This window comes from Leopardus geoffroyi, chromosome E1 (assembly GCF_018350155.1).
Source record: "Leopardus geoffroyi isolate Oge1 chromosome E1, O.geoffroyi_Oge1_pat1.0, whole genome shotgun sequence".
NCBI classification, from domain to species: domain Eukaryota; kingdom Metazoa; phylum Chordata; class Mammalia; order Carnivora; family Felidae; genus Leopardus; species Leopardus geoffroyi.
The window spans coordinates 9,881,999-9,909,594 of record NC_059330.1 but is presented as its reverse complement, the minus strand read 5'-3'; the positions used below and the strand labels follow the sequence as shown (position 1 = coordinate 9,909,594).

Here is a 27,596-nt window from a genome sequence, read left to right as displayed (position 1 = left end):
GTGTACTTTCTGTTGTCTACTAAGTCATTCTTTAATTTTCTCCTCTTGGGGGCGCTTGGGTGGCTTGGTCGGTTAAGCGTCCGACTTCGGCTCAGGTCATGATCTCACGGTCCGTGAGTTCAAGCCCCGCGTCGAGCTCTGTGCTGACAGCTCAGAGCCTGGAGCCTGTTTCAGATTCTGTGTCTCCCTCTCTCTCTGCCCCTCCCCTGTTCATGCTCTGTCTCTCTCTGTCTCAAAAATAAATAAACGTTGAAAAAAAAAAAAAAAAGAGAAGACTGTTAGTTTTCTCCTCTTGCTGGTGAACATGTGGATTGTATTTTGGGGGGCTCTCATAAATAAAGCTGCCGTGAACATTCTTTTGATGAGCCCATGTCCTCATTTCTCTCTTGGATACAGATTTAGGAGTGGGATGGCTGAATCACAGCGTGCAAATATTCACCTCTAACAGATACTGCCAGCTTTACAAAGCGGCTTATCGGTACACACTCCCGCAAGCAGAGCATGAGAGTTCCCGTTGCTTCACAACCTCACCAACACTTGGTTTTGTTTTGTTTTGTTTTGTTTTGTTTTCTTTTCTTTTCTTTTCTTTCACACCATTCTGGGGTGTGTATTGTTAATACCCTGAAATCTAAACAATGCAAAAATGGAAATTTTTTTTTTTAATTGTGCAAATATTTAAACACCTACCCTTCAGTAAATGACCCCAAAGCCAGTAGAGTGGGATGGAGCTGGCCCTTTGGGCTCTCAAGCCAGGGTGGGTGGCAGGGACTGCCTGCTCCAGGCCTCCGTTGGTTTGAGGGCTTTCCCATACTGCTCTCTCCAGATGTCACATATATTCGGGATGGCTCCGGGCATCTGCCTGGCTCCCGTCTTCTAGCACTGTTCCTCTTCAGGAACGTTCTTTCGAGAAGACTTACGGCGGTTGAGAAAATTTATTTGCAGTGTCTCTCACTGACCCTGACTGTAATTTACTTGGGCCAGAGCTGTGAGCTCATTTAGGGGCTCCCCCTCTTAGATTTCAGTTCCTTTTAACACATGTTTGTTTTCCTGGTTTCGTGACAGGGAAGAAAGCAGAAAAGGAGTTTCTGCTTTCTTTCTGTCTCCATAAGCAGTGTTCTTCTGGCCTCCAGGAAAGTTCCTTTATTCCCTTTGAACACGTCTGTGTGAGATCATATATGGAGTGCCCGGTATGGAGCACATGTTACATGTTCAGATTGTTTCTATGTCCTCCTTCTACTTCCCCCATATATGTGTATGTGCACATATACATACATATGTATACACGTACATATATACACACACATACGTATACACACAGACATCTCTATAACTGAGATATGTATTTTTAAGCTATTTTTTGTTGTCCTTGAATTTTCTGCGCATTGCCCCATCTTGCCTTTTGTGCATCTCACAGTTCTTTTTTTTATCATCTCCCTCCCCCCCCTTTTTAAAAATTTTTTAATTTTTAAATTTTTTTTAATTTTAATTTTAATTTTTTAATTGTTTAATTTTTTAATTTTTTTAATTTAATTTTTTATTTTTTTTAATTTTTTAACTTAAAATTTTTTTTTTAATTTTAATTTTTTTAATTTAATTTTAATTTAAAACCCAGGAAGGCAGGGTTTTTTGTTTTTGTTTTTTAGAGAGAGTGAGCAGGGGAGGGACACAGAGAGAGAACAGAGGATCCAAAGCAGGCTTTACAGCAGAGAGCCCGATGCAGGGCTCGAACTCATAAACTGTGAGATCATGACCTGAGCCGAAGTCAGGCGCTCAACCGACTGAGCCACCCAGGTGCCCCCAGGAAAGCAGGTTTTTAAAAAAATCATTATTTGAAGTGTGACACGATTGGTCATATTCACCCATCATCTTATAATATTCTTTGAAACAGTAATGGAAGGTCGTACTCTGTCCTGTAAACGATAGACACAGGTTTGTCTAGCTTTGCAGGTTTCCACCTCCCAGTGGGATACTCCTGAAAGTGCCATCACAGCATCTTAACCACAGGGCAGGTGCTATTGCGCTGTGTTTTCTTGGTCTATAGCACTCCCTACTGATGATACATGTTTTCATCCTCTGTCAGCTCAAGAGGGCCAGCAGTGAGGACATGCTCAACAAACCAGGAAGTACGGCCGCTTCTGGGGTAGTTCGACTGAAAAAGACTTCGACAGCTGGAGCCATCTCTGAACTTGCTGAGAGCCGCCTGAGGAGCAACCCAGGTAGGAAGGACCCAGGTCGGAGAGCCCAGGGCAGGAGGGCCCCAGGCAGGAGGGACTCAGGCAGGAGGACCCCGGGCTGGAGGGACTCAGGTGAGAGGGATCCAGATAGGAAGGCCCCAGGCAGGAAGAACCCAGGCGGGAAGGACCCACGCAGGAGAGCCTCAGGTGAAAAGGACCCAGGTGGAAAGGACCCAGGCAGGAGGTACAAGGGACCTAAGCAGGCCATTCATCTTGGTGTTTTGAAAAACATTCAATGATTCCTGCGTCCCTCCCCTCATCAGAGATGTGTTGCTGGCCCTTACTCTGGGCCAGGAAGGGGTTTAGGCAATGACATCCCTGCCCACGGCGAGTTTACATCTAGTGAGGAGACTGAGAAGAAACAAAAAGGTAGGGAGGAGTGCTGTGGTTCCCTCTGTCCGTCTCGCTGTCCATCTGTCACCGTGTGTGTGTGAAATTCCTCCGAGGCATTTCTGGCAAGCTAGCGTCGGTTCTGGGGTCGTCTTGGTATGAGGCACATATTCGATGAGTGAATGAACGCTGTAGGCCTCTCACGGGCCTGGGTGGACGGCATCCTTCCTGGACCCTGTGGAAGTCTGGGAAAATCCTCCCATAAAGGCTGCTCTGAGTCACGTAGGTGGCAGTGGCCACTGGGACCCGGGGAACTTTCTCAGGTTTCCTAGTTTTCTGAGAATCAGAAAAGGGTTTTTTAACCATTATATGTGAGTTCAGAGCTTGGAAGGCATAAAACGCCAGGAATGTATTTGATTTTATTTTGGTAAGAAAGCTAAGATTTCCATGGTCCCACTGTTCTAGTGCAGATCTCCCTGTATTGCTAAATTGTCTGAGATGGGAAAATAGCTGCATTATGTCATTAGTACTTTATAATGGAGGTTGAATGGTAGTATACTTACGATTTTTTGTGTCTGCATAAAATACCACAACCCAGATTAGCTCTCCAAAGGCATATTTTAGTGTACTCGGTTTTCAAAAAGTTGAATCTATGAAGAGAATATGTGGCTTTTTTTTTTTTTTTTTTGATGTAAGGGCCTCATGTTTCTTTTTTTTTTTTTTTTTTTTCAACGTTTATTTTATTTTTGGGACAGAGAGAGACAGAGCATGAACGGGGGAGGGGCAGAGAGAGAGGGAGACACAGAATCGGAAACAGGCTCCAGGCTCTGAGTCATCAGCCCAGAGCCCGACGCGGGGCTCGAACTCACGGACCGCGAGATCGTGACCTGGCTGAAGTCGGACGCTTAACCGACTGCGCCACCCAGGCGCCCCAGGGCCTCATGTTTCTATACAATGGTTTTAGTATTTTAAAGACTACTTTCATACTAAATACACACATTTGGTTTTAAAAATACAACAAATGGAAGTACAACTTCTTTCTATCACGCCGGCCTAAACACGAGTTTCAAAAGTTAACAAAGCACCATTTTAAAAAAAATGACAAAAAGATCTCACTCTGAAATATTGATGTAAAAGTGTGAGATCCAGGGACGCCTGGGTGGCTCAGTCAGTAGTAAGCCAGTAAGTCAGTGACTCTGGATTTCGGCTCAGGTCATGACCTCATGGTTCGTGAGTTCGAGCCCCGCATTGGGCTCCTCGCTGACAGTGTGGGGCGTGCTTGGGATTCTCTCTCTCCCCCTCTCTCTGCCCCTCCCCCCACTCAAAGTAAATAAACTTAAAAAAAATGTGGGATCGGAATATTAGCAAATAGGATTCAAGAAGAAATTAAGAGAATAATAGTATACATCGCAACGAGGTGGATTTATGCCAAGAAAGCCTTAATGTTTGGAAATTTAGTAATATAATCTATTGTACAATATTGATAGACCAAGGAAGGAGAACCATTGGTCATCTCGGGAGAGGTGGAAGACACATTTGGCAAAATTAGCAATCTTCCCGTTTTTATTTATTTATTTATTTATTTTTTTTTTTAATGTTTTATTCATTTTTGAGACAGAGAGACAGAGCATGAACGGGGCAGGGGCAGAGAGAGAGGGAGACACAGAATTGGAAGCAGGCTCCAGGCTCTGAGCCATCAGCCCAGAGCCCGACGCGGGGCTCGAACTCACGGACCGCGAGATCGTGACCTGGCTGAAGTCGGCCGCTTAACCGACTGCGCCACCCAGGCGCCCCAATCTTCCCGTTTTTAAAAACAAACTTTCGGTTTGCTATAAATGTATGGATACTTGTCTAGTGGTGTGACGTATATGTATCTCAAACCAAAGCCAGAACTGTCCTCAATAGTGGAATCCTGGAAGTCTTCCCATTAAAATCAAGAATGATTCAAGATTGCCCATCACTGGGGGCGGCTGGGTGGCTCAGTTGGTTAAGCGTCCAACTCTTCATTTTGGCTCAGGTCATGATCTCACGGTTTGTGCCTTTAAACCCCGCGTTGGGCTCTGGGCTGACAGCACGGAGCCTGCTTGCGATTCTGTCTGTCTCTCTCTCTGCCCCTCCCCTGCTTGCTCTCTATCTCTCAAAAGTAAATAAAAATAAACAACAGCAACAAAAAAAGATTGCCCATCATTATCCCTGTCGACTAAGTTTTTCTGCAAGTATTAACCAGGGCAGTGAGACAGAGGAACAATAGCTACATAAATATTAGAAATGAGGAAACAAAATGATGATTTTGTGCAGAGGATAACATCGTACGCTTAGAAAAATGCTTAGAATTTCCTGAACATTTGGGGCGCCTGGATGGCTCAGTCAGATGAGCATCCAACTTTGGCTCAGGTCATGATCTCATGGTTCATGAGTTTGAGCCCCGCATCGGGCTCTGTGCTGACAGCTCAGAGCCTGGAGCCTGCTTCGGATTCCGTGTCTCCCCCTCTCTCTGCCACTCCCCCGCTCATGTTCTGTCTCTCTCTCTCTCTCTCTCTCTGTCAAAAATAAATAAACATTAAAAAAAATAAAAAAAAAAAGAATTTGCCGAACATCTTATCATTAGAAAAAACTTAGAATGTCCCGCAATCTATTAGATACAATAAGAGTTTAGTGTGTGGTTGTAGAATACAAAATATAAGTCACTTTCCTATCAGTGACTGGTTGGAAAAGATAAATAACATAAGAAATGATCCCATTTATAAAGGAATGTAAAAGGTAAAATATATATAGGAATAAACTTAATATTATAAGAGACCATATATATTTTTTTTGAGGGGGGGTGCAAGTGAGCAAGGGACAGAGAGAGAGAGAGAGAGAGAGAGGTACGGTGAGAGAGACAGAGAGAGAGAAAGCGGGCCTCACCCGGGGCTCATGTTTTACCCGAAGTGGGGCTTGAGCTTACCTGATGCAGGGCTCGAACTCACAAACTGCGAGATCATGACCTGAGCGGAAGTCAGATGCTTAATGACTGAGCCACCCAGGTGCCCAAGAGACTGTATTTTTAAAAAAATAATCTTAAAACTCTTTTGAAGGACATAAAAGGAGAAATAAATAAGTAGAAGGATATATATACATGGTTCCTGAATAGGAAGGTTAAATATAATAAATATTTAATAAGTATAATATCTTAAATATAATAACATTGTCTAAATTACTTTATGAATCTCTTTTCATCCCAATGAAGGTATCCGTGGATATTGGGAGTGCAAACACTGGGAAAATGATACTGGGTTTATCTAAAACAGTAGTTCCCAACGGGCGGCCCTCTTGCCCACCACCCTAACCCAAGGAACAATTGGCAATGTCTTCAGACATTTTTGATTTTCATAATTAGGGGGGTGCTACTGACACCTAGTGGGTGGAGGTCAGGGGGGCTGCTAAACGCATAAGACAGCCCCCCACAATAAAGAATTATCCAGCCCAAAATGTTAATAGTACCTCTGTGGATAGGTCCTGATCTAGAAGACTAAATATTCGTCAATAATCAGAAAATTTCTAAAAAAACAGTAACCAAGGGACTAAGTTTAAGCATCTTGGAACTGGAGAATGAATAGGCAGTTCAATGGACGATGGAGAAAGTCCAGATTGCATTGGACTAGTATATATATAGGATAGTATCGGACAAAGTAGCATCTTATATCAAGACTGATAATTCATTCGTAAGTAACGACTGATTGATGGGGCGCCTAGGTGGCTCAGTCGGATAAGCGGCCGACTCTTGATGGTGGGTCAGGTCATGATCTCGGTTCGTGAGATTGAGCCCCACATTGGGCTCTGCACTGACAGTGCTAAGCCTGCTTGGGATTCTCTCTCTCCCTCTCTCTCCACCCCTCCCCTGCTTGTGCTCTCTCTCTCCCTCAAAATAAATAAATAAACACTTAAAAAGTATTAAAAAAAATAATGACTGAGTCTTTGGGAAAAAATAAAACAGGATTCTTATCTCATTCCTGCCATCAAAATAAATTCCAAGCGGATTCAAGATTTAGACATTAAAAAGTGAAACCATGAACGTACAAAGAGAAAAACATCAGAGTCAATTTGTAGTCTTGACCTTGGAAGGGCCTTTCTAAGTAGGAGCAAACACAGAAGCCATATAAGAAAAGATGAAAAATCACATAAATATAAAAAACTGCCTTGTAAGAAGAGGAAGCTATTTGCAATACATGTAACAAAGGGCTTATGTCCAAAGAGTTTATATAAATCAATAAGAAAAAGAAAAATAGTACAATAGGAAAATGGCTAATTCACACACACACACACACACACACACACACGCACACACACACACACAAGCCACTAGAAAGATGCTAAGTCTCACATATAGGTAAAGAAATGTAAGTCAGAATAATAAGTAGATATACTATTTTCCCTAATAAATTAGCAAAAATGAAAGTGGTTGATAACTTCTCACGTTCTTAAGGGTGAAGGAAGCTGGCACTCCACATACACTTGATGCACAAAGATAGTTTGGTAATATCTGTCTGCATTTGAAATATGTATAGTCTTTCACCAAGGATTTCTGCTACTCAGCATTTTTTTTTTTTTAATTTTTTTTTTCAACGTTTATTTATTTTTGGGACAGAGAGAGACAGAGTATGAACGGGGGAGGGGCAGAGAGAGAGGGAGACACAGAATCGGAAACAGGCTTCAGGCTCTGAGCCATCAGCCCAGAGCCCGACGCGGGGCTCGAACTCACGGACCGCGAGATCGTGACCTGGCTGAAGTCGGACGCTTAACCGACTGCGCCACCCAGGCGCCCCTCTGCTACTCAGCATTTAATATGACTGATTTACTTGAAAAAGGATGACAATATATATAGACAGTTGTGGCATTCTTATAATAGTAAAATACTGGAAACACCTAAGCGTGTATCAGTACAGAGCTGGTTGCATAATGTGAGGTTGATGCTGTGGAATACTATGCAGCTTTGAAAACGGACACAGTAGATTTGTATGTAACCAACAAGGAAAGATCAAAGTACATTACTCAGTGGGGAAAATAGCATGGGGCTTATAGTACGATCTTTAATTTTTTCAAATATACATTAATACTATATTTGAAATCACAACTTTTTTTTTCTGGAGGGATATAAAAATGGTTATCTTTGAAGAGTTACCTGAATTGAAAGTGGTGGGGGAAAGAGACCTCATGTGGGATCTTTCTATACTGTTTGAAGATTTTTAAACATATCCATACAATGCTTTAAAAATTAAAAACAGAGTAAATACAGGTCAAAACCTAAAGGTTTTGTTTGTTTGTTTGTTTTGCCTTAACCACATCTTCCACTTCTACTTGCTTTTGTGATGTTTGTTTAACCGTTTTGTTGATGAACTATCTAATTGTTTGATCACAGCATGTGCTCCCTTGGTTCAGGATTCCAGAGAAAGACTTGAGTTTCATCCTGGCTCCTCAAGTGGGCTCACTCCCACACCTCCTAGGGCAATAGCCTGTTTAATTGTCAAATTAAGGAAGTACTTGCATATCTGCTACATAGTGATGCTCTCAAGACAGAGATCTTGAAGACTTCCTAAACTGTAATGGGCTAGTGGGTTGCAAGGTACAGTTATGATTCCTAAAGTTTCCATACGAATTCAGTTTGCCACCTTCTTTACTATAACGAAATTATGTCCTTTGAATTAATGGAGTTGCATTCGAAAATGACAGCTTGCCTCTGGAACTTTTATTTTGAAATGCGGGCAGTCCTCAACAATTTTCTAACCAGCTTTTTGGACAGCTGGCGCGTCCGTGCATTGTCGTGTGTCCCCAAACTGCCTCGTTCGTGGTGAATCAGACCTGTGCGTCAGCCGGTGAGCCAGCTGTTAAGCCACGCGGTGATGCTTCCCGTCAGCCAGGCTTGTCTGTTGTAGGTACAGGGGTGTTAGGTGGCCATTTGAATATTGGATCACATTTTTTTCTCTCTCTCTCTTTCTCTCTTTTATACACACGAGAAACAGGGAAACAAAAGTGCCGGTACTAGTAATAAGTGCAGGTTTTAAAATCTCAATACCATGGCAACAAAGATGAAGTATTTAATTTGTTAGAAATGGCACCCCCATTGGATGTTGGATTTACAAGCCTGCTTGAGATTCTCTCTCTTCCTCTCTCTCTCTGCCCCTCCCCTACTTGTGAGCTCTCTGTCTCTTAAAATAAGTAAATAAACAGGGGCGCCTGGGTGGCGCAGTCAGTTAAACGTCCGACTTCAGCCAGGTCACGATCTCGCGGTCCGTGAGTTCGAGCCCCGTGTCGGGCTCTGGGCTGATGGCTCAGAGCCTGGAGCCTGTTTCCGATTCTGTGTCTCCCTCTCTCTCTGCCCCTCCCCCGTTCATGCTCTGTCTCTCTCTGTCCCCCCAAAAATAAATAAACGTTGAAAAAAAAATAAGTAAATAAACATTAAAAAATAAAAAGAAAAAGAATGAAAACAAAGAAAATAAGCAAAATGCTAACAACATGTAGTTGATTTCCTCTTAAAGGAAAGTTGCAATTACAAATTATATATATAGACTCTTAGGGAACAGAGTTCTTTTTATGGCCCTCAAGTCTTAGTTTCTGAACTTTTGGCCTTGGGACAAGTTTTCCATAACGCATGGTATGTGTTATTTCTGTTTTCTTTCAACTGCATTAATTTAATTTTATTTTTTAAAGTTTATTTATTTATTTTGAGAGAGAAAGAATAAGGGTGGAGGGGTGTGAGAGAGAGAGAGAGAGAGAGAGAGAGAGAGAGGGAATCCCAAGCAGTTTCCACATTATCAGCGCAGAGCCCGATGCAGGGCTTGAACTTAACAAACCGTGAGATCAGGACCTGAGCTGAAATCAAGAGTTGGACGCTTAACCGACTGAGCCACCCAGGCGCCCCTCAACTGTACTAATTTTCAAAAGGATCTTAGCATGAAATTATAATATGGTATTATAGTTTTAAACTCACAATAGTTAAACCTGCGACCAGCCTGTATTGCGTGCACCCTGTCCTGGGAATCGATCCGTCGTTAGGGAGAACCACTCAAACCCAGTACCAGCAGAAAATGCTCCATGCTTTGGTAATAATAATTTCATGGTTGCTCACACTTGCACATAGTGCTAACTCACCATCTGACCCAGGTCTTGAATGGGAGAGCATGGAGTTTCTGGAAGCCTTTTCTAGAATATTTCAAGAACAACAGTTTCCACACTCCACATCCACTCCTGCTGATTTTCTTTCTAGATCAATATTATTAACCTATCTGCCTTCCAGCCCAGATACGTTCTTCTTCCTTTTGTCCCTAAGGTGCCCTTTGTATATATCTCATCTTACCCTGTTGGGGTAGATTTAGAGAACACGATGGTCCCTCGTGCGTAGGCACTTGCCCTCCCTGCTTTCGCCATTGACTGCTCATCTCAGGGTCCCACAAAAGGTGGGGAGAGCCCCCACAAAGCTACAAAGGAATCCAGCCACTAGATGGCAACCTTGTCAAGACACTGCCGTGCCCTTCTGCTATGAGCCCGGTGCTGAGGCATGGTTTCATTACCAGACTTGAGAAGCAATCCTCCTTTCACTTATTCACTAATTCAACAGATATTTTTGAGTGCCTCCTATGTGCCCAGCACTGCTCTAAGCAAAAAGAACCATCGGTGAAGAGGAAAGAGAGGGCTGCGTTCACGAGTGCGACGTGGAAGAGGTGATGACATCAGCCAGGTAGAAAGGGGTGACCCACAGTGAGAGGCCACTGTGGCTGCAGCTGCGTGAGCGAGGACAGCAGTGGGAGGCGAGGGCAGAAAGGCCAAGGAACAGAAGAGTGACATGATCTGACTTCATTCCTTTTTTTTTTTATTTTTAAAAATTTTTATTTTTGAGAGAGAGAGAGTACACATGCAAGTGCGTTGAGGGTGGGGGAGCAGAGAGAGAGAGAGAGAATCCCAAGCCCGGCTCCGGGCTCAAACTCACGAACAGTGAGATCGTGACCTGGGCCGAAACCAAGAGTCGGATGCTCAACCGACTGAGCCACGCAGGTGCCCCCTGACTTCATTCTGAAAGGAGTCCTTGGCTGCTTGTTGAGAGGGGACGAATGGAGTGGGGAGGCCAGACCAGAGGCTGGGAAAGAGGTGGCCTGGGCAGGGTTGTAGCCGTGGAGCTGGGAGCAGTAGCCAGGTTCTGGGTATAGTTTGAAGGGTGGAGTCAATGGCTTTAAACACCCCTGATGGGTTCTTTTGAACTGTGGTAAAAAACGCATGACATAACAATTATCTTCAGAAGCATTTCTAAGGGTACAGTTCAGTGGCATTAAGCACGTTCACAGTGGCCTGCAGCCACCCCCCCCTCCCCCGTCCACCCACAGAGCACTTTTCCTCCTGCACAACTGAAACTCTGTCCCCACTCAACACTAGCTCCCCACTCCTTCCTCCCCCGCCCCCAGCCCCTGGCAACCAGCATTCTGCTTTCTGCCTCTGTGAATTGCCCGTTCTAGAGACTCCATACAAGTGGAGTCGGGCAGTCCTTATCCTTTCGTGCCTGGCCTATCTCATTGAGCATAATGTCCTCAAGGTTGAGCCGTGCTGGAACATGTGCCAGAATTCCCTTCTTCTTTTTTTTTTCTTTAAGGCTGAATTCCATGACGCTGTATGCACACGCCACATTTCGTTTGTCCATTCATCCATCAGTGGATGTTAGTGTGTCGTTCACACCTCTTGGATCCGGTGAATAATGTCACCATGAATGTGGGTATGCAAGTAGCCGTCCCAGTCCCTGCTCCTGACCCTTTGGGTTTTATGCCTCAGAGTGACATTGCTGATTCTCCCAGTGGGTGTGGGGTAGATGGAGGGTCGGGTTTCTGCTCACGGTATCTGTGGAGCTAGTGAGAGGAGATCTGACGGGCACCCCAGGGATGAGTTTGAACACCAGTCCCTTCTGGAGACAGCGCTTGGCCAGTAGGGTGGGGGGGTGGTTCCTGTAGCCACACAGGTGAACGTTATAAAAACTGGCACCACACAAAAGTGTTCATTTAGGTGATTCTATACATAGCACATGTGGGATTTAAGAGGAGGTCCTTATTTTAAACTGGTATCAGGGTTTTCTAAAAGTTAAGTAAGTTGAATGTTCGGTGCCAGCTGCACCTTGGCCAGACTCTGTGTTAAGGAAGCAGGCTCACGTGTCAGACCAGTGTACCTTGGGCTGCAACCTAAGATGCTTGTCCTCTTTGACCTCTGTAACCTAGAAGGTAGATGTTCTTTAAAAAAATTTTTTTAATCATTTATTTTTGAGAGACAGAGACAGAGCACGAGCAGGAGAGGGGCAGAGAGAGAGAGGGAGACAGAGACAGAGACAGAATCTGAAGCAGGCTCCAGGCTCTGAGCTATGAGCACAGAGCTTGATGCGGGACTTGAACCCACAAACTGCGAGATCATGACCTGAGCCGAAGTCGGACGCTTAACTGACTGAGCCACCCAGGCGCCCCTAGATGTTCTTTAAAAAAAAAAAAAAAGCTTTTTATATTTGAAAGAGAGAAAGCACGAGAATGAGCAGGGGAGTGGCAGACAGGGAGAAAGACAGAATTCCAAGCAGGGTGGAACCCTCCAAGGTGCTCGAACCCATGAACTGTGAGATTGTGACCTGAGCCAAAATCAAGAGTCAGTCGCTTAATCAACCGAGCAGGCTCAGGTGGGGTTTGGCAGTGTTCCCAAAGTCAAATGCAGTCTGACTCCCGAATTCTTTCCTCCGCCACCTTGTTTCTTCTGCTGGGGTGGGGAGTCTTGTTTTTTTCCCCCATCATCTTCATCCAGTGTGGAATTACTGCCAATAGGTCACATTCTTTGCACACTGTGTGCTAACCATTGTTCTATGTGCTTGATACATATCATCTCCTTTAGGTTTTACAATACCCTAGGACATAGGATCATTACTGTCCTTGCCTTTTTTTTTTTTTTTTGAAGTAGGCTCCACGTCCAGGGTGGCGCCCAACGGGGGGCTTGAACTCCCGACCCTGAGATCATGACCTGAGCGGAGATCAAGAGTCGGATGCTCAACCGACAGAACCACCCAGGTGCCCCACTGTCCTTGCCATTTTGTAGATCAGAGAGATTAAGCAGCCTGTGCAATTCCATGCTTAGTAAATATTGGGGCTGGGACTTGCTGAAACGTGGGCACAGGTTGGCTTGCTGGCCTTCCTTCCCCTCCTCCTCCTCCTCCTCCTCTGTGCCCTCCTCCTCTCTCTGTTGAATTTATGTCTAGGTTTTATACTTTCATGACTCTGTGGATGGGAATCCTTAGTCATTGTTTTTTAAGTAAGCTCTAGACCCGATGTGGGGCTTGACTCACAACCCTAAGATCAAGAGTCGCATGCTGTACTGACTGAGGTGGTCAGGCGTCCCCCTTAGTCATTTTTAAAAATATGGAATGCTTCGTGAATTTGTGTGTCATCTTCCATGCTAACCTCTGTGTCATTCCAGTTTTAGAATGTGCGCTGCCCAGGGGAGCATGCATTGTATTCTTCAAGTAGGTATTTTCTTGATATTTAATTTGTAATGCCCTCCCTCTCTTACTGCTGCTAGTGGTTTCCCAGTGTGAATGGTTTCCAGTTGATTTGCAAGTGCTTTCCAAGTAGACAATTCTATCAGCTGCAGATAACAATGCTTGTTGTCTCCTATTCCGTAGTTGTGCCTTTGTTGTTGTTGTTAAGTGTTTTATTTTAATTCCCGTGTAGTTAACATACGGTGTTGTTAGTTTCCAGTATACAATATAGTGATTCAGCAATTCTGTACATTACTCAGTACTCATCACGCTAAGCGTGCTCTTAACCCCCGTTACCTGTCACCTACTTCACCCGTTCCCCCCCCGCCACCTCCCCTCTATAGGGAGTTTGTTCTCTATAGTTTGTTCTCTATAGTTAAGAGTCTATTTCCCTATTTCCCTCTCTCTCTCTCTCATTTTTTTTCTCCCTTTGTTTGTTTCATTTCTTAGATCCCACATATAGTGAAATTGTCTCGCATTTTACTTAGCAGTATACCGTGTAGCTCCATCATGTTGCTGCAAATGGCAAGATTTCCTTCTTTTTTATGGCTGAATAACATTCCATTTTATATGTATAAAACACATCTTCTTTATCCACTCCTCTGTTGATGGACATTTGGGCTGCTTCCATAATTTGCCTATGAAAAATAATGCTGCTATAAACATGGGGGTGCACGTATCCCTTTGAATTGTGTTTTTCTGTTGTTTGGGTTAATACCCAGGAGTGGGATTGCTGAGTTGTAGGGCAGTTCTATTTTTAACTTTTTGAGGAACCCTCTCCCCCCCCCCCCATGCTGTTTTCCACAGTGGCTGCACCAGTTTGCATTCCCACCAACAGTGCACGAGGGGTCCTTTTTCTTCACATCCTCACCAGCACATGTTGGTTTTTTGTGTTTTGGTTTTAGCCACTCTGACAGGTGTGAGGTGATCTCTCATTGTAGTTTTGATTTGCATTTCCCTGATGGTGAGTGATGGTCCAGTAGTTATGTCTTTTATTTCTGGTTTCTGCTGTATTGTGTGGGTGACCCAAGTTCTATTAAATGCTAGTGATGTCCTTGGTCTCATTTTACTATGAGTGCTTTTAGTGTCTTGCCATCAAATAGGATGCAGAAAGATTGCTTGAGATACTGTTTGTACGATCAATTCTCTCCTTCCTATTTTGCTCAGAGTTGGGTTTTTTTTGTTTTGTTTTATTTTTGGGGTGTGTGTGTGTGTGTGTGTGTGTGTGTTGGCTGGACAGGGAGGAGCCATAAACCCAGTAACCTACAGGCCATGTATCTCAGTTGTTAATAGGATTGGTGATGGGTTTATTTAATGTCCTCCGTTCTGCTATTACTTTGATTATTGCTTTTCTTTTTAACCTGGAGTCTCCTTCAGGAAATTCACATTATGTGTATGTTTGGTCTTCTGGGTATATCTTCCACATCATATGTTTTGTTTGATTCTTTTGATTACTTTTGATTTCTTCAAGTTTACAACCGAGAACACTTTGCTTTGCATTTCTTTACTTCCGCTATTGTGTTTTTACTCTTTAGCCTAATTTCCATGATCTCAAATTGTTTCTTCTTCATGACTTCTTGCTCTAGCTTCATAGCTAGAAAAGCTCCTTGAATTTCACTGAGGATGAAAATTTGAGATTTTCTAAAATTTCCTGTTTCTTCCAATAACTTTGTTTCCTAGGTGCATGTTTACCTGGATTTCTCAGGTGGTTCCCCTTTTATGAACTTCCAAAACCATCCATATACATCTAGTGATTTTTCTAGGATCATCCTTTTACAGAGGGAAGTCTGTGCCGTTCCAGAATTGGAAACGAAGAGGGGTTCCAGTATAGAGGATACCATTGAGGTGTTAGGTCGTGTATTTTACGCTCAGTTGAAGGAAGAAGGAAAAACGTTTTGTGTTGACCAGGGTGAGAGTGGGGAGGGCACTAAAGCTTGAAGTTAGCTTTGCCTTTCGTTTTTTGTTTTTTTGTTCTGGTGTTGTTTTGGTGTTTGGTGTTGCCGAAAGGTGGCGCTATCTTCTCGCTCGCACGGTTGCTCTTGCCATTAGCAGGTCCCGGCTTTGTTGTTGTTGTTAGCTGGCCACGGTTATTTCCGCCTGCACAGCTTTCCGAGAGAAGTTCAGTCGAGGAGAAAGGAGCACGGGACTACTTTCTGAAGGCCCTCGCTGCCAAGGTTCCACCTGGTGCATCCACTCACCCTTCTTTATCACCAGTATTTTGGAATGCACCCTTTAATACCCTGAAATGAAATTCACTGGTAGTACAACCTACCTATATACGTTACTGGGGGAAAAAAGCCAACATCATGTAGAGGAGAAATAAGAGGAAAAGAACTTCTGACAAAATCACACGTTGTTGTTGTTTCGATCTGTAAATGCTGGAGGCTAAGTGCATGTGAATGGGACTGAGTCCAGGGCTCAAATACCCAGGCACTGTTGACACGCTGACTCTATAATGCTGACAACTCAGGGTCAACTTCTGAATAACACCAAGGGCTGTCTTCCCTTGATTTGCTGGTTAGTGGTATTTCTAGAAAATTCAGTGTACAGTACCACTGAGTTTCTAAGTAAAATAGAGATAGCTTCTGGGCTCAGGTAATTATAAACACTTTTTTCACCTCCATGAATGCTGGTCTGTCCCAAGAAAGGAGAGTGGGCTGGAGGAGGCAGGCACACCCCTGACATTTGCAAGCCCCCGGGGGCAAGAATACAAATTCATCCCCACTCTTTATTCCCAATTTTCTGATCAGTAATTAAATATGCTAGCAAGGAATATGAAGTTTCAGGGATTTCAGATGACCCATTAGAGTGTGGATTTGATGAAAATAATTTTCTTGCTCATTTTCATTGTTTTTATCAGGAATGGTCAAATTTTGTGTGGCACGTTTTATTCTTTTTTTTTTTTTTTCTTTTCTCTTCTCAGCTTTTTTTCCCCTGTGTTCCATGTTAGCACGTTCGAATTTTTTATTACTTCAGGATTTATAATCATCCTCAAAGATTAAAATCAAAGTAATGGTATTCAAAGTGTATAGTTTTTATATAAATTTTCATCAAAATGTAAATTAAAGTCAATATAAAGGTTGAACATGTATTTCACGTTTTTACATTTTTTGTAATGTTTGTGTATTTTTTAGAGAGAGGCAGATCATGAGCGGGGGAGGGGCAGAGAGAGAGGGAGACACAGAATCTGAAACAGGCTCCAGGCTCTGCGTTGTCAGCACAGAGCCCGACTTGGGACTCGAACTCGGGAATGGTGAGATCATGACCTGAGCCGAAGTCGGACACTTAACTGACTGAGTCACCCAGGCGCCCCTGTATTTCATGTTTTTAAAATAAACTTTTAATTTCGCAATAATCATAGACTCACGTGCAGTTGTAAGAAATAATAGAGAAAGATTTCCTGGTACCTTTTACCCACTTTCTTCCAATGGTAACATCTTGCAAAACAATAGTAAAATATCTCAACCAGGACACTGTCATCGGGGCAGCCTGGTTATGTTTTCATCACTGCCAGGATCCTCCCTACCTGCCTGTGACCCTTTTATAGCCACTCACTTCCCTCTGTCCCCACTCCTTCTTAACCCCGGCCACCGCTGAAATCTGTTCCATTTCTACAATTGTGTTATCTCAAGAATATGATATAAATGGAATCATACAGCCAGTAAGCTTTGCACACTGGCTTTTTACATTCAGCATTCTCTGGACATTAATCCATGTTGTTGTATGATGCAAAAGTTTGTTCCTTTTTAATTTTTTCATAGTATTTCGTGGTATGGATGTACCACACCTTAACTAGTCACCCATGAATCTGTGTTGTTTCGAGTTTTTTTGCTATCACGAATGCAGCTGTTAGAAACATGCACGTTCAGGTAAACATTGTGTAAATATTTTGTGGGAGCATCTCTCTGGGAAAAAAAATGCCCAGGAGTGCAATTTCTGGATTGCATGGTAGTTGCACATTTAGCTTTTTAAGAAAGCCAAAACGTGTTCTTCCCAGGGTGGCTGTACCATTTTACATCCCCAACAGCAAGGTGTGAGTGATCCGATTTTTTCACATCCTTGCCAGCATGAGATGTGGTCACTTTTTTATTTTAGCCATCGGGGTACGTGTGCAGTGATATTTCACTGTAGTTTTAATTTGCATTTTCCCAATGGCTTGTGATGTTGAACATCTTTTCACCTGCTTGTCGTGTTACATATGTCTTCTTCAGTGAGATATTTTGTTCATGAGTGAGTGCACTCATTTCCCAGTTGGAGTGCTTGATTTTTTTTCCTGTGGAGTCCTGTGAGTTCTTTATATATTCTAGATACTAGGTCTTTGTTCTATATGTGGTTTGCAAATATTTTCTCCCAGTCTCCACTTTGTCTTTCTATCCCCATCACAGGGTCTTTCACAGAGCAAAAGTCTTTAATTTTGATGAAGTTCAGTTGACCATTTTTTTTCTTTTATGAATTGTGCTTTTGATGTTATACTTAAGAACCGTTTGCCTAGCTCCAGATCTTGAAGATTTTCTGTGCTTTTTTTCTAAAAGTGTTATCATTTTACATTTTGCATGTAAACATGGAATCCATTGTAGTTAATTTTTCTAGAAGTTACTATCTTTTTAACATTTATTTTTGATAGAGAGCATGCACTCGCAGGGGAGGGGCACAGAGAGAGGGGGTCAGAGCATCCAAAGTAGGCTCAGTGCTGACAGCACAGAGCCCAAGGCAGGGTTGAACCCACAAACGTGAGATCGTGACCTGAGCGAAGTTAGACGCTTTATGGAATGAGCCACCCAGGTGACTCAAATTTTTTTTATAAATTACGAGACTTAAGTCAGGGTTCATTCCTTGTTTGTTTGTTTGTTTTTAAGTTTATTTATTTATTTTGAGAGAGAGAGGCAACACAAGTAGGGGAGGGGCAGAGAGGAAGAGACAGAATCCTAGGCAGGCTCCAGGCTCTGAGCTGTCAGCACAGAGCCCAATGCGGGCTCGAAACTATGAAACTGTGAGATCATGACCTGAGCCAAAACCAAGAGTCGGACATTTAACTACCTGAGCCACCCAGGCGCCCCAAGGTTCACTTCTATGCTATAGATGCCTAATTGTTACAGCACCATTTGTGGAAAAGGGTAAGGGTATCCTTCTTCCACTGCATTGCTTTCGCAGCTTTGTCAAAAGACAGTTGGGCATATTTGTGTGGATTTATTTCTGGGCTTTCTATTTTGTACCATTGATCTCTATGTGTATCCCTCTGCCAATATCTCATAGTCTTGATTATTATAGCTATATAAAAAGTCTTGAAATTGGATAGTGATTCTTTGATATTATTCTTCTTTTCCATGGTTGTTTTATCTAGCCTAGTTCCTTTTACATTTCATTTAAATTTTAAAATAATCTCCTCTACATATACAAAGAACTCTTCTGGGAACTGACATCTTTACTATATTGAAGCTTTCAGTACACAAACATGGTATGCCTCTCCATGTAGTTAGATTTTATTTACATATTTATTTATTATTTTGGGGAGAGCACAAGTGGGGGAGAGGCACGGAGAGGGAGCCAGGGGATCCAAGGAGGGCTCTGCACTGACAGTGTGACAGTAGTGAGCCTGACGTGGGGCTCGAACTCACAAACTATGCGATCATGACCTGAGCCAAAGTTGGATGCTCAACCAACTGAGCCACCCAGGTGCCCCTAGATTTTTTTAAAGTTTGTTTATTTATTTATTTATTTATTTATTTATTTATTTAATGTTTGTTTATTTATTTATTTATTTATTTATTTTTCAACGTTTATTTATTTTTGGGACAGAGAGAGACAGAGCATGAACGGGGGAGGGGCAGAGAGAGAGGGAGACACAGAATCGGAAACAGGCTCCAGGCTCTGAGCCATCAGCCCAGAGCCCGACGCGGGGCTCGAACTCACGGACCGCGAGATCGTGACCTGGCTGAAGTCGGACGCTTAACCGACTGCGCCACCCAGGCACCCCAATGTTTATTTATTTTTGAGAGAGAGACAGAGACAGAGACAGAGCATGAGCAGGGGATGGACAGAGAGAGAGGGAGACACAGAATCCGAGGCAGGCTCTAGGCTCTGAGCTGTCAGCACAGAGCCCGACACGGGGCTCGAACTCACAAACTGTGAGATCCTGACCTGAGCTGAAGTTGGATGCTTAACAGACCGAGCCACACAGGCACCCCAGTTTATTTATTTATTTTGAGAGAGAGGGAGAGAGACAGAGAAACAGGAAGCACAAGCTGGGGAGGGGCATAGAGAGAGAATTCCAAGTGGCTCTGCCCTATCAGCGCCCAATGTGGGGCTCAGTCTCACGAACTGTGAGATTAAAAAAAAAATTTTTTTTTAACATTTATTTATTTTTGAGAGACAGAGAGAGACAGAGGGTGAGCAGGGGAGGGGGAGAGAGAGGGAGAGGGTAAGACACAGAATCCGAAGCAGGCTCCAGGCTCTGAGCTGTCAGCACAGAGCCCGACGCGGGGCTCGAACTCACAAACTGCAAGACCATGACCTGAGCCGAAGTCGGAATCTCAACCGACTGAGCCACCCAGGCGCCCCCCCGCCGTGAACTGTGAGATTATGACCTGAACCAAAGTCGGATGCTTAACTGACTGAGCCCCCCAGGTGCCCCTTTAGATTTTTGATTTATTTCAGCAGCATCTTGTATTTTTTAGCATATAAATCCTGTACCTATTTTGTTAGATTTATCCCTATTTTTTTTTTTTTTTAGCAGTTGCAAATGTTATGTTTCTGTATTTTTGATTTTGTGCTGATTGCTGGAATAATGCAATGTAATTGATTTTCATGTGTTTATCTTGTATATTGTGAACTTGATGAACTCACCAGTTCTAGGTTTTTTATTTAGATTTCTTGGGAATCTAAAGTTTGTGTACAGTTGACTCTTGAACAACCTGGGTTTGACCTGTGCCCATCTGCTTATTTGCAGTTTTTTTTCATAAATACAGTACAGTGGTATACCCGTATTTTTTCTTATGATTTCCTTCATACCATTTTCTTTTCTCTAGTGTACTTTACTGTAAGAATGCAGCATGTGATATATATATAAAATATAAAATATGTGATAATTATTTATGTTATCAGTAAGGCTTCTGGTCAACAGCAATAGTTAAGTTTGGGGGGGGGGTGTCAAAAGTTATACCCAGGGGCACCTGTGTGGCTCAGTTGGTTAAGTGTCCGACTTTGGCTCAGGTCATGATCTCATGGTTAGTGAGTTCGAGCCCCACATCGGGCTCTCTGCTATCAGCATGGAGCTCATTTGGGTCTTCTGTCTCCCTCTCTCTCTGCCCCTCCTCCACTTGTGCTCTCTCTCTCAAAAATAAATAAACATTAAAATAATAATAATAATAATAATAATAATAAATTTGATTCATTATTTTCTTTTCTTAAAATTTTAAATATTTATTTATATATATCTGAGAGAGAGAGAGAGTGACAGAGTGCAAGTGGCAGAGGGGCAGAGAGAGGGGAAGACCCAGAATCCAAAGCCGGATCCAGGCTCCAAGCTGTCAGTACAGAGCCCAACACGGGCCTTAAACCCATGAGCCACGAGATCATGACCTGAGCCAAAGTCAACTCTTAGCTGACTGAGCCACCTAATTTGACCCTTTAAAAAAAGTTATGCCCAGATTTTCGACTGTGCAGGGGGTGGTGCTGTTAACTCCATACCTAATGTATAACCGTGTTATCTGAGGGTCAGCTATATATGGAAATCTGGGCATAATATGAGTCAAGTATAATTCTGAGGGAAAAAAACATATCTCAAGAAAGCAAAGCCTAAAATTCTGAGCAAGGTATTCCAGACACAGGCAGAGGTAGATTCTTTTTTTAACTGCCATAATTCCTAAGTAAGGGATTCTATTAAGGAAGATATTTGTGTGTTGCCATGGGGGGGGGGGTGGGGGAGAGAATCACATTTTATAAAAATATCCATATTTCAGGTTTTGCTCTAGGTCCTTATACATGTCATTTCATTTAAATCTCATAACTCTGAGATGGCTAAGATTGGCTTCATTTTACAGATAAATAATGGAGATAAGAGAAAAATAGCTACATAGTTGGAAACAGAAAAATCATAGAGAAAAATGAAAGAAACAAAGAGCTGGTTCTTAAACCGATCAATAAAGTTGACAGACCTCTATGGAGACTGACAAAGAAAAAAAAAGAGAAAATACAGATTACCAATATGGAACAAAACAGTATGTCACTAGAAACCCTGCAGACTCCAGAGGGATCCAAAGGAATACTACGAATAACTGCACACGTGAATTTGACAACCTAGAGGAAAGGGACTGACTGATTACAAAACACAGCTCCCTGCATGCCGATGACATGATTGTCCCAAGTGCTCTACGGCTGCTAGTTTGGCGTTGAGTTTCTTAGAAGCCAGAAGAAAGAGGGAAACCCGATTCGTGGTGACAAAATGAAACGACGCCAGTTACTAATGAAACACACAACTCTTCCTGCGGCTGAAACATTAAAAAAAAAAAAAAAATCTCTTAGGAATCTGAAGAGAACAAGGGATTCAGTATTATAGAATCAACAAAGTCGTTAGATAAAGCAAATGTAATATGTAAAATGTAAAATTATTACTTTTACCTTTATGAAATAGCCTTTATTACTCTTACAACAACTCATCAATTTACACTCTCTCTGCAGCATTTAATCAAAAATACCACATTACTGTTAAGTTTCAGTGCACTTAAACCAAGCGATGCCTGTGCCAGGAAAGAAGATTGGATTACGTGTTGGAGTAAATACATCAATAAACTTCAGGATGGGGATACTATGTTGTCAATGACGTGAGTTCATGTTAATAACTAATTGGTGTCTGTTAACTGAAAGGTAGAAGATGCACTGAATAAATACAGCAGAGGTCATTGTCAAAACTCAGACACTGTAAGGCTGTAGTACAGAGGTGGGAGATGAGGACATTTTCCTCTGTGACTGCCCTTTCTGTTAGAACACTGTGACTGAAGTCCTTGAATACGGTCAGCTGTCTCTTCTAGTTGTATGCGTTAATTCATTCTTCTTAGAGAATGATCATGGCGTCATTCTCTTAAGTTCGAGCTGGTTCATGGTCAGAACGACATGGCCTGGTACTAATTCCCCAGCATTCATTACGGAAGAGGAGAAAAGGAAAGGAAATAGAGGGTCCCGCTCTAGAACAAGTGTTATGTCCCAGAAGAAAGTTCTGCTCTTCTGGCTCTGTGCGATCATCATGTTGGATGGAAGGGAAACTGGAGGTCTTTCCACTGAATTCATGGAATATTAAAGTTCCAGTCCTTGAACTTGGCCATGACCTTCTGAAATGTTCAAGTCGCTCAATGGAAAACATGATCAGATCTGCTCTCTTACGCTGCTTTTCCTGGCTGCCGACACACAGCACATTTTCAGTGTTCTGTTCTTTGTCCCCGTAAGTTTGTTTGCATGACTGAGTTTGCTGGTGAATTGTCTTTGTTTACATATTGATTTCCATATCAAAAATAAGTCTCATACTGTGGAAAGTATTTTTCCTAAGCCGATTATAGTACAGATAGGGTAGAGAGTGTACTGCTGATCCCCGCCCCGCCCACCAAACTGAATGTTTTACTCCGATTTTCTTAATACCAGCGGATGGGATATTTATCCTTATTTGACCCATCCCAAAAGACAGCCCAGTCGCCGTCGGTTTTATGCTGTAGGAATTCGTTTCGGAACATTGAGCCAAGAGATTTATAATCGATTAAATCAACCTATATTTGATAGTCTACGTGCAGGGTATTACATCAGGAACTACACGTGAGGTTGATGCCAGAGAAGTGGAAAACAAGACAGTCAACGGAGCGACAAGACTGTAAGAAAAGTCTCACTGGACCTTCCTGCCACCACACCCCACCTGTATGACCTTAGGCAAAGCAGTCCACCACTCCTACCATAGGCGGTAGCCAAGTCCGTGTATTTTGAAATGAAAGCAAGTGCAGGGGTGCCTGGCTGGCTCGGTTGGAAGACCATGCAACTCTTGATTCAGGGTCGTGAGGTCGAGCCCCACATGGGGTGGAGAGATTGCTTAAAAACTTTTTTTAAAACTTAAAAAAAAAAAAAAAGGAAAGGAAAGGAAAAAGGAATCAAGTCGAAAGAATCCTAGAGCAGTTTGCCCTATCCTCAGTGAGTTTTCCTAGTTAGTCCATACGCACACCTGCTGATCTCTGGGTCTCCTTTTTAAATTCTTTTTTAATGTTTTATTTATTTTTGAGAGAAAGAGAGAGAGAGGGGGACACAGAATCCGGAGGAGGCTCCAGGCTCCAGGCTCTAAGCTGTCAGCACAGAGCCCGACATGGGGCTCGAACTCACGAACCGTGAGATCATGACCTGAGCCAAAGTCGGACGCTTAACAGACTGAGCCACCCAGGCGCCCCTCTGGGTCTCCTTTTTAGACCATTCCAAACCATCCCTCTAAAAATCTGTTCTACCAAATCTGTTCAACAGATGAAATGTCTATTTTTATTTATTTATTTATTTATTTATTTATTTATTTATTTATTTATTCATTCATTCACTCATTCATTCACTTACTGAATAGATAATACAGTTCACGCAGTTCAAAGCAGAAGGGCACAGGGAAAAGTTTGGCTCCTCACCTGTTGCCCGGCCACCCTGCCCACCACAGTCTGGTATCCTCTGGATCTCTGGTGTCCTTCTAGCAATACCTGGTGTATACAGAAGCAAATGCATGCCCCCTCCCCCGTCTGCACACAAATGGCGGCACCCTCGGACACAGCATTCTGCACCTGTGCTTCTTCTCTGAGCAGTGTATTTATTTGGAAGACCAGCGAGCCTCCTCAGTCTGGTTGGCATCTCTCGGGTGCCATTCTGTTCTTCTCAGTGGCAGTCCCTGACCTCCCTCACAAGTGACCTCAGCATTTGGGTTGCGATTTCTCCAGGCCAAGACACGTAAGCTCGCGAGGGGGTCTCCCTGGACTTCAGTTTCTTCTAAGGTTCGATCTACCTTTCGCAGGGCAAAGACTGTTGTGGGGGTGTGCGTGCACAAGAGGAGACAGAAATAGAGGCAGAGCTGCAGGAGCAGCCTGGTGGCTTCTGTCCTCCCCATTTGCAACAACCTCAGCTCCTTTTCAGGATCGGCTTTCCACACCATTTTTTTTTTTTTTTTTTTTAAAGCAGGTTTCTGCCAACTTCATATTCGTCCAAGGCTATGTGTCCTATTTTTCAGTTTGGTACATGCTGTCACATTTGCCAGGGCACGCCGTGAATAACTGCACTTTCACAGTTGGAATCCATGGTTTGCTGGGGCTCAGGATCCCCGCCTTGAGGAAGCATCACATGCAACTATGGACAAGCCACTTAGCCTCTCCGAGTGTCTCCTTGTCTGTAGCACAACACCCATCTCTGGAAGTCAGGAGGATGAAATGAATTGGCATCCACAAGGAACCAAGAGCAGAACCTGAAATGTAGATATTTTTATAAAATGGGATTTTTCCCCCCCTGAAACCCTCTTCACTAACAGGATTTCCTACTGAGGAATTAGGGCAATTAAAAAGAAAAAATCCACCTGCCTTAGATTCCGGGGCCTCTTTCCCAGGCCCCCTCAGCTTTGCTTTCCTAAGAGGACACTGTTTTCTTCTTCTAAAGTTACCATCACTTGCATTTTGTCATCCAATTCCTTTTTTGGTCAAAATTAAACTTTTCCTTTTTGGTTCCAAGCAGTAAAACTAGGGCCAGGTTTTGACTTAATACATGGAAGAATGTTCTTCTTCTTCTTCTTCTTTTAATGTTTATTTTGTTTACTTTTGAGAGAGAGGGGTAGAGAGCAAGCAGGGGAGGGGAAGGGAGAGAGGGAGATAGAATCCCAAGCAGGCTTCGTGCTGCCAGCACAGAACTGGAAGCGGGGCTGGAACTCACAAACCATGAGATCATGACCTGAGCCAACACCAGGAGTCAGACACTTAACCGACTGAGCCACCCAGGTGCCCCTGGAAGAATGTTCTAATAGCAGGGAAGTGTGTTGCCCCAGGAAATAAAGAATTCCCTGTTATTGCTAGAGAGGCATTCATTCTACAAGGAGCAACTCTCTAGTGGAGATGTTGTAGGGTGATAGGATTAGAACCTTCATTAAAGTCCTTTCCAACCCCAAAGGGATTACTATTAGGGTCAAAGACTTTTACTAAGATATTTCCTCCTGTCTCCTTCCACGTGGGAGACACCATTCCAGGCCCTAGGGTTACAAGATAGACAAGGTCCCTGATGACTCCCAAGCCTGCATCTCTGCCCCAACTTGCACCCTGCATTCCAGAAATACGCCTCCAACTGTTGGCTGAAAATGTCTCATGGATGTTCATCTGCATGTGTGTCCATCCATTCACTCCTTCAACAAATATTGAGCTCCTACTGTGTTCCAGGCATCTTTGTAGCTCTGGGGTTGCACCAACGGACAGAGCAATGGTAGTCTCCACTCTCCTTGACTTTGCATGGCATTCTCATTGCATTCGGCTAAATGAAACTCACCACCCTCTCTACGAGCTGCCTGACTGCTTCCCCGAGCATCTGGGCTTAGCCCTAGTGCAGCGCTGTTTCCCTGTCACCCAGATACATTCTCGTGTTGTCTTTGTTAGTTTCCTTCCCTTGAGCGTGGAGTTGTCTTTACCAGCTGTATCTGCACACGTCTTTTCATTTCCTCTGGGTTCCCCTGGCCCGGCCCAAGCACAGAGGCTTCCTGGCCGGAGTCGCACGGCCATTAATGCCTGTTCCGTGCCCTCATGTCCCGCGACCAGGCCAGCTTGGGTCAGTTAATTGACAAAGTGGGTTAAGTCAGGGGATCCTAAAAAATGAAACTGACATACTTTAAACATTTTGTTCTCACCTCAAACATACAAGTGGGTATCCGTTCACTGATCTCTGGTTACAGGGCCAAGGCATTTTCTTAGAGCAGACCTGTCAGTTGGAGCTCTTTTGCATCTTTTCACACTTGTGATCTATCTTCCATGATTTTCGGTTTCAGTATCTTCATAATGTTTATTTTATTTCTGATGGAGGGAAAGAGAGAGACAGAGCATGAGCGGGGGAGGGGCAGAGAGAGAGGGAGACACAGAATCAGAAGCAGGCTCCAGGCTCCGAGATGTCAGCACAGAGCCCGTCGCAGGGCTCAACCCCACAAACCATGAGATCATGACCTGAGCCAAAGTCAGATGCTTAACCGACTGAGCCACCCAGGCGCCCTTCAGTTTTAGTTTCTTTAAACAGGACCAAGAGCTTAGACACTTCAGGAGAAAACTGTACGTAGAATGTAGAATCCTTTTACACGTTTACAAATGTTCCCCGCATCGTTTGCAGTTGCTTCAGGCGATTTTTAAGGGCTCACCTTCATTTGTCTTTTCAAAGCATTCATTGTGGCTTCTGTAGAAACAATGCCTCTCTCTCTCTCTGCTCATATTTTATTGGTTTCCATAATAAACTACGTAAATACAATCACTAGTATAACTGGCATAAACAGGTTTGGAACAAATACATCTGACTGTTAGTTCGCAGACAACCCACACGGCGGGAACAGAAGTGCAATGTTGTTCCGGAGACAGCCTACCGATCAGTTGTATTCATCTTGCCCAGGGCGTTGTGAAGTCTTATTAAAAGGGGGCACATTGGTTATTTTGGTGAATCTGTTATCTGTAAAATGTTAGGTAGAGGGTGTACAAGGGAGCAAGCTTTGTCTTGCTGGAATAATCTTCCTAAACCAGAGCTCTCATCAGGCCTCTTCTCTGCTCATACACCTTTGGGCCTCCTCACCGGGTAGGAAACCAAGGGCAAACCTCTTGCCTTGATTCTGCCCGATCCCACGGCAGCCTTATCTTGGTCCCCTGCTTATGCCCTGAGCTCCAGTCCTAGGCCACACGGTGGCTCGTTCTCTGAACACATTCAGGACTTTTTCACAATCAAGCCTTTGTTCACGCTGATGAACAAAGACACGGCCCTGCTGCTGGGGCCTGCTTGTCCAGGATGCGCATGTCCATGCCAGGCACCTCCCTCCCCTGCCCCCTGCCCCCTCCTGCCACCCTGGACGTGGACAGAAATGCTGTTTATCGTGAAAGGAACAGCTCATAAGAGCACCTCCTTCATAAAGCCTTTCTTGATCTCACAACGGGCGGGATGTGCCTTTTCTCTTGCAAGCGTCGACTGGAGCCCTGTATTTGTATTTCTGTAAGATGCTCACCATATCCCCGCCTTCTGCTATTGTCTTTCCTGCCTAATAATTCTCAGTTGCTTTGAGTGGAACTCTTTTTTCCCTTTATCTCCTCTTCTTCAAAGCCTGTGTCTTTCTAGTCTCTATTCCTGGCGGCACTCCTCAGGCTTCAGTCATGCTAATTGATTCAGAGTGAGGACCGGGCTCTTTTTAGTTCTGAAATAATACATAGAATCTTGAAGGCTCATCCATTTATCGTCCTCGACTTAAAAAAAAAATTTTTTTAAGACCAAACCCCAGTTTTACTGAAGTATGCTTTACA

The 27,596-nt window shown here is 43.5% G+C and overlaps 1 protein-coding gene across 8 annotated transcripts in view; it reads left to right on the top strand.

The window, feature by feature from the left end:
- Nucleotides 1-27,596, top strand: part of SPECC1 (sperm antigen with calponin homology and coiled-coil domains 1) — a 289,226-nt gene that overhangs the window by 94,820 nt on the left and 166,810 nt on the right. For 7 of the 8 annotated variants that reach the window (XM_045487518.1, XM_045487513.1, XM_045487514.1 and 4 more), the window contains one exon: nt 2,081-2,216. The exons of the other annotated variant lie outside the window; for it this stretch is intronic. In XM_045487518.1, coding sequence (XP_045343474.1) covers nt 2,081-2,216 — 136 coding nt within the window. The remainder of the gene's footprint in view (nt 1-2,080; nt 2,217-27,596) is intronic. 8 annotated transcript variants of the gene reach the window in all.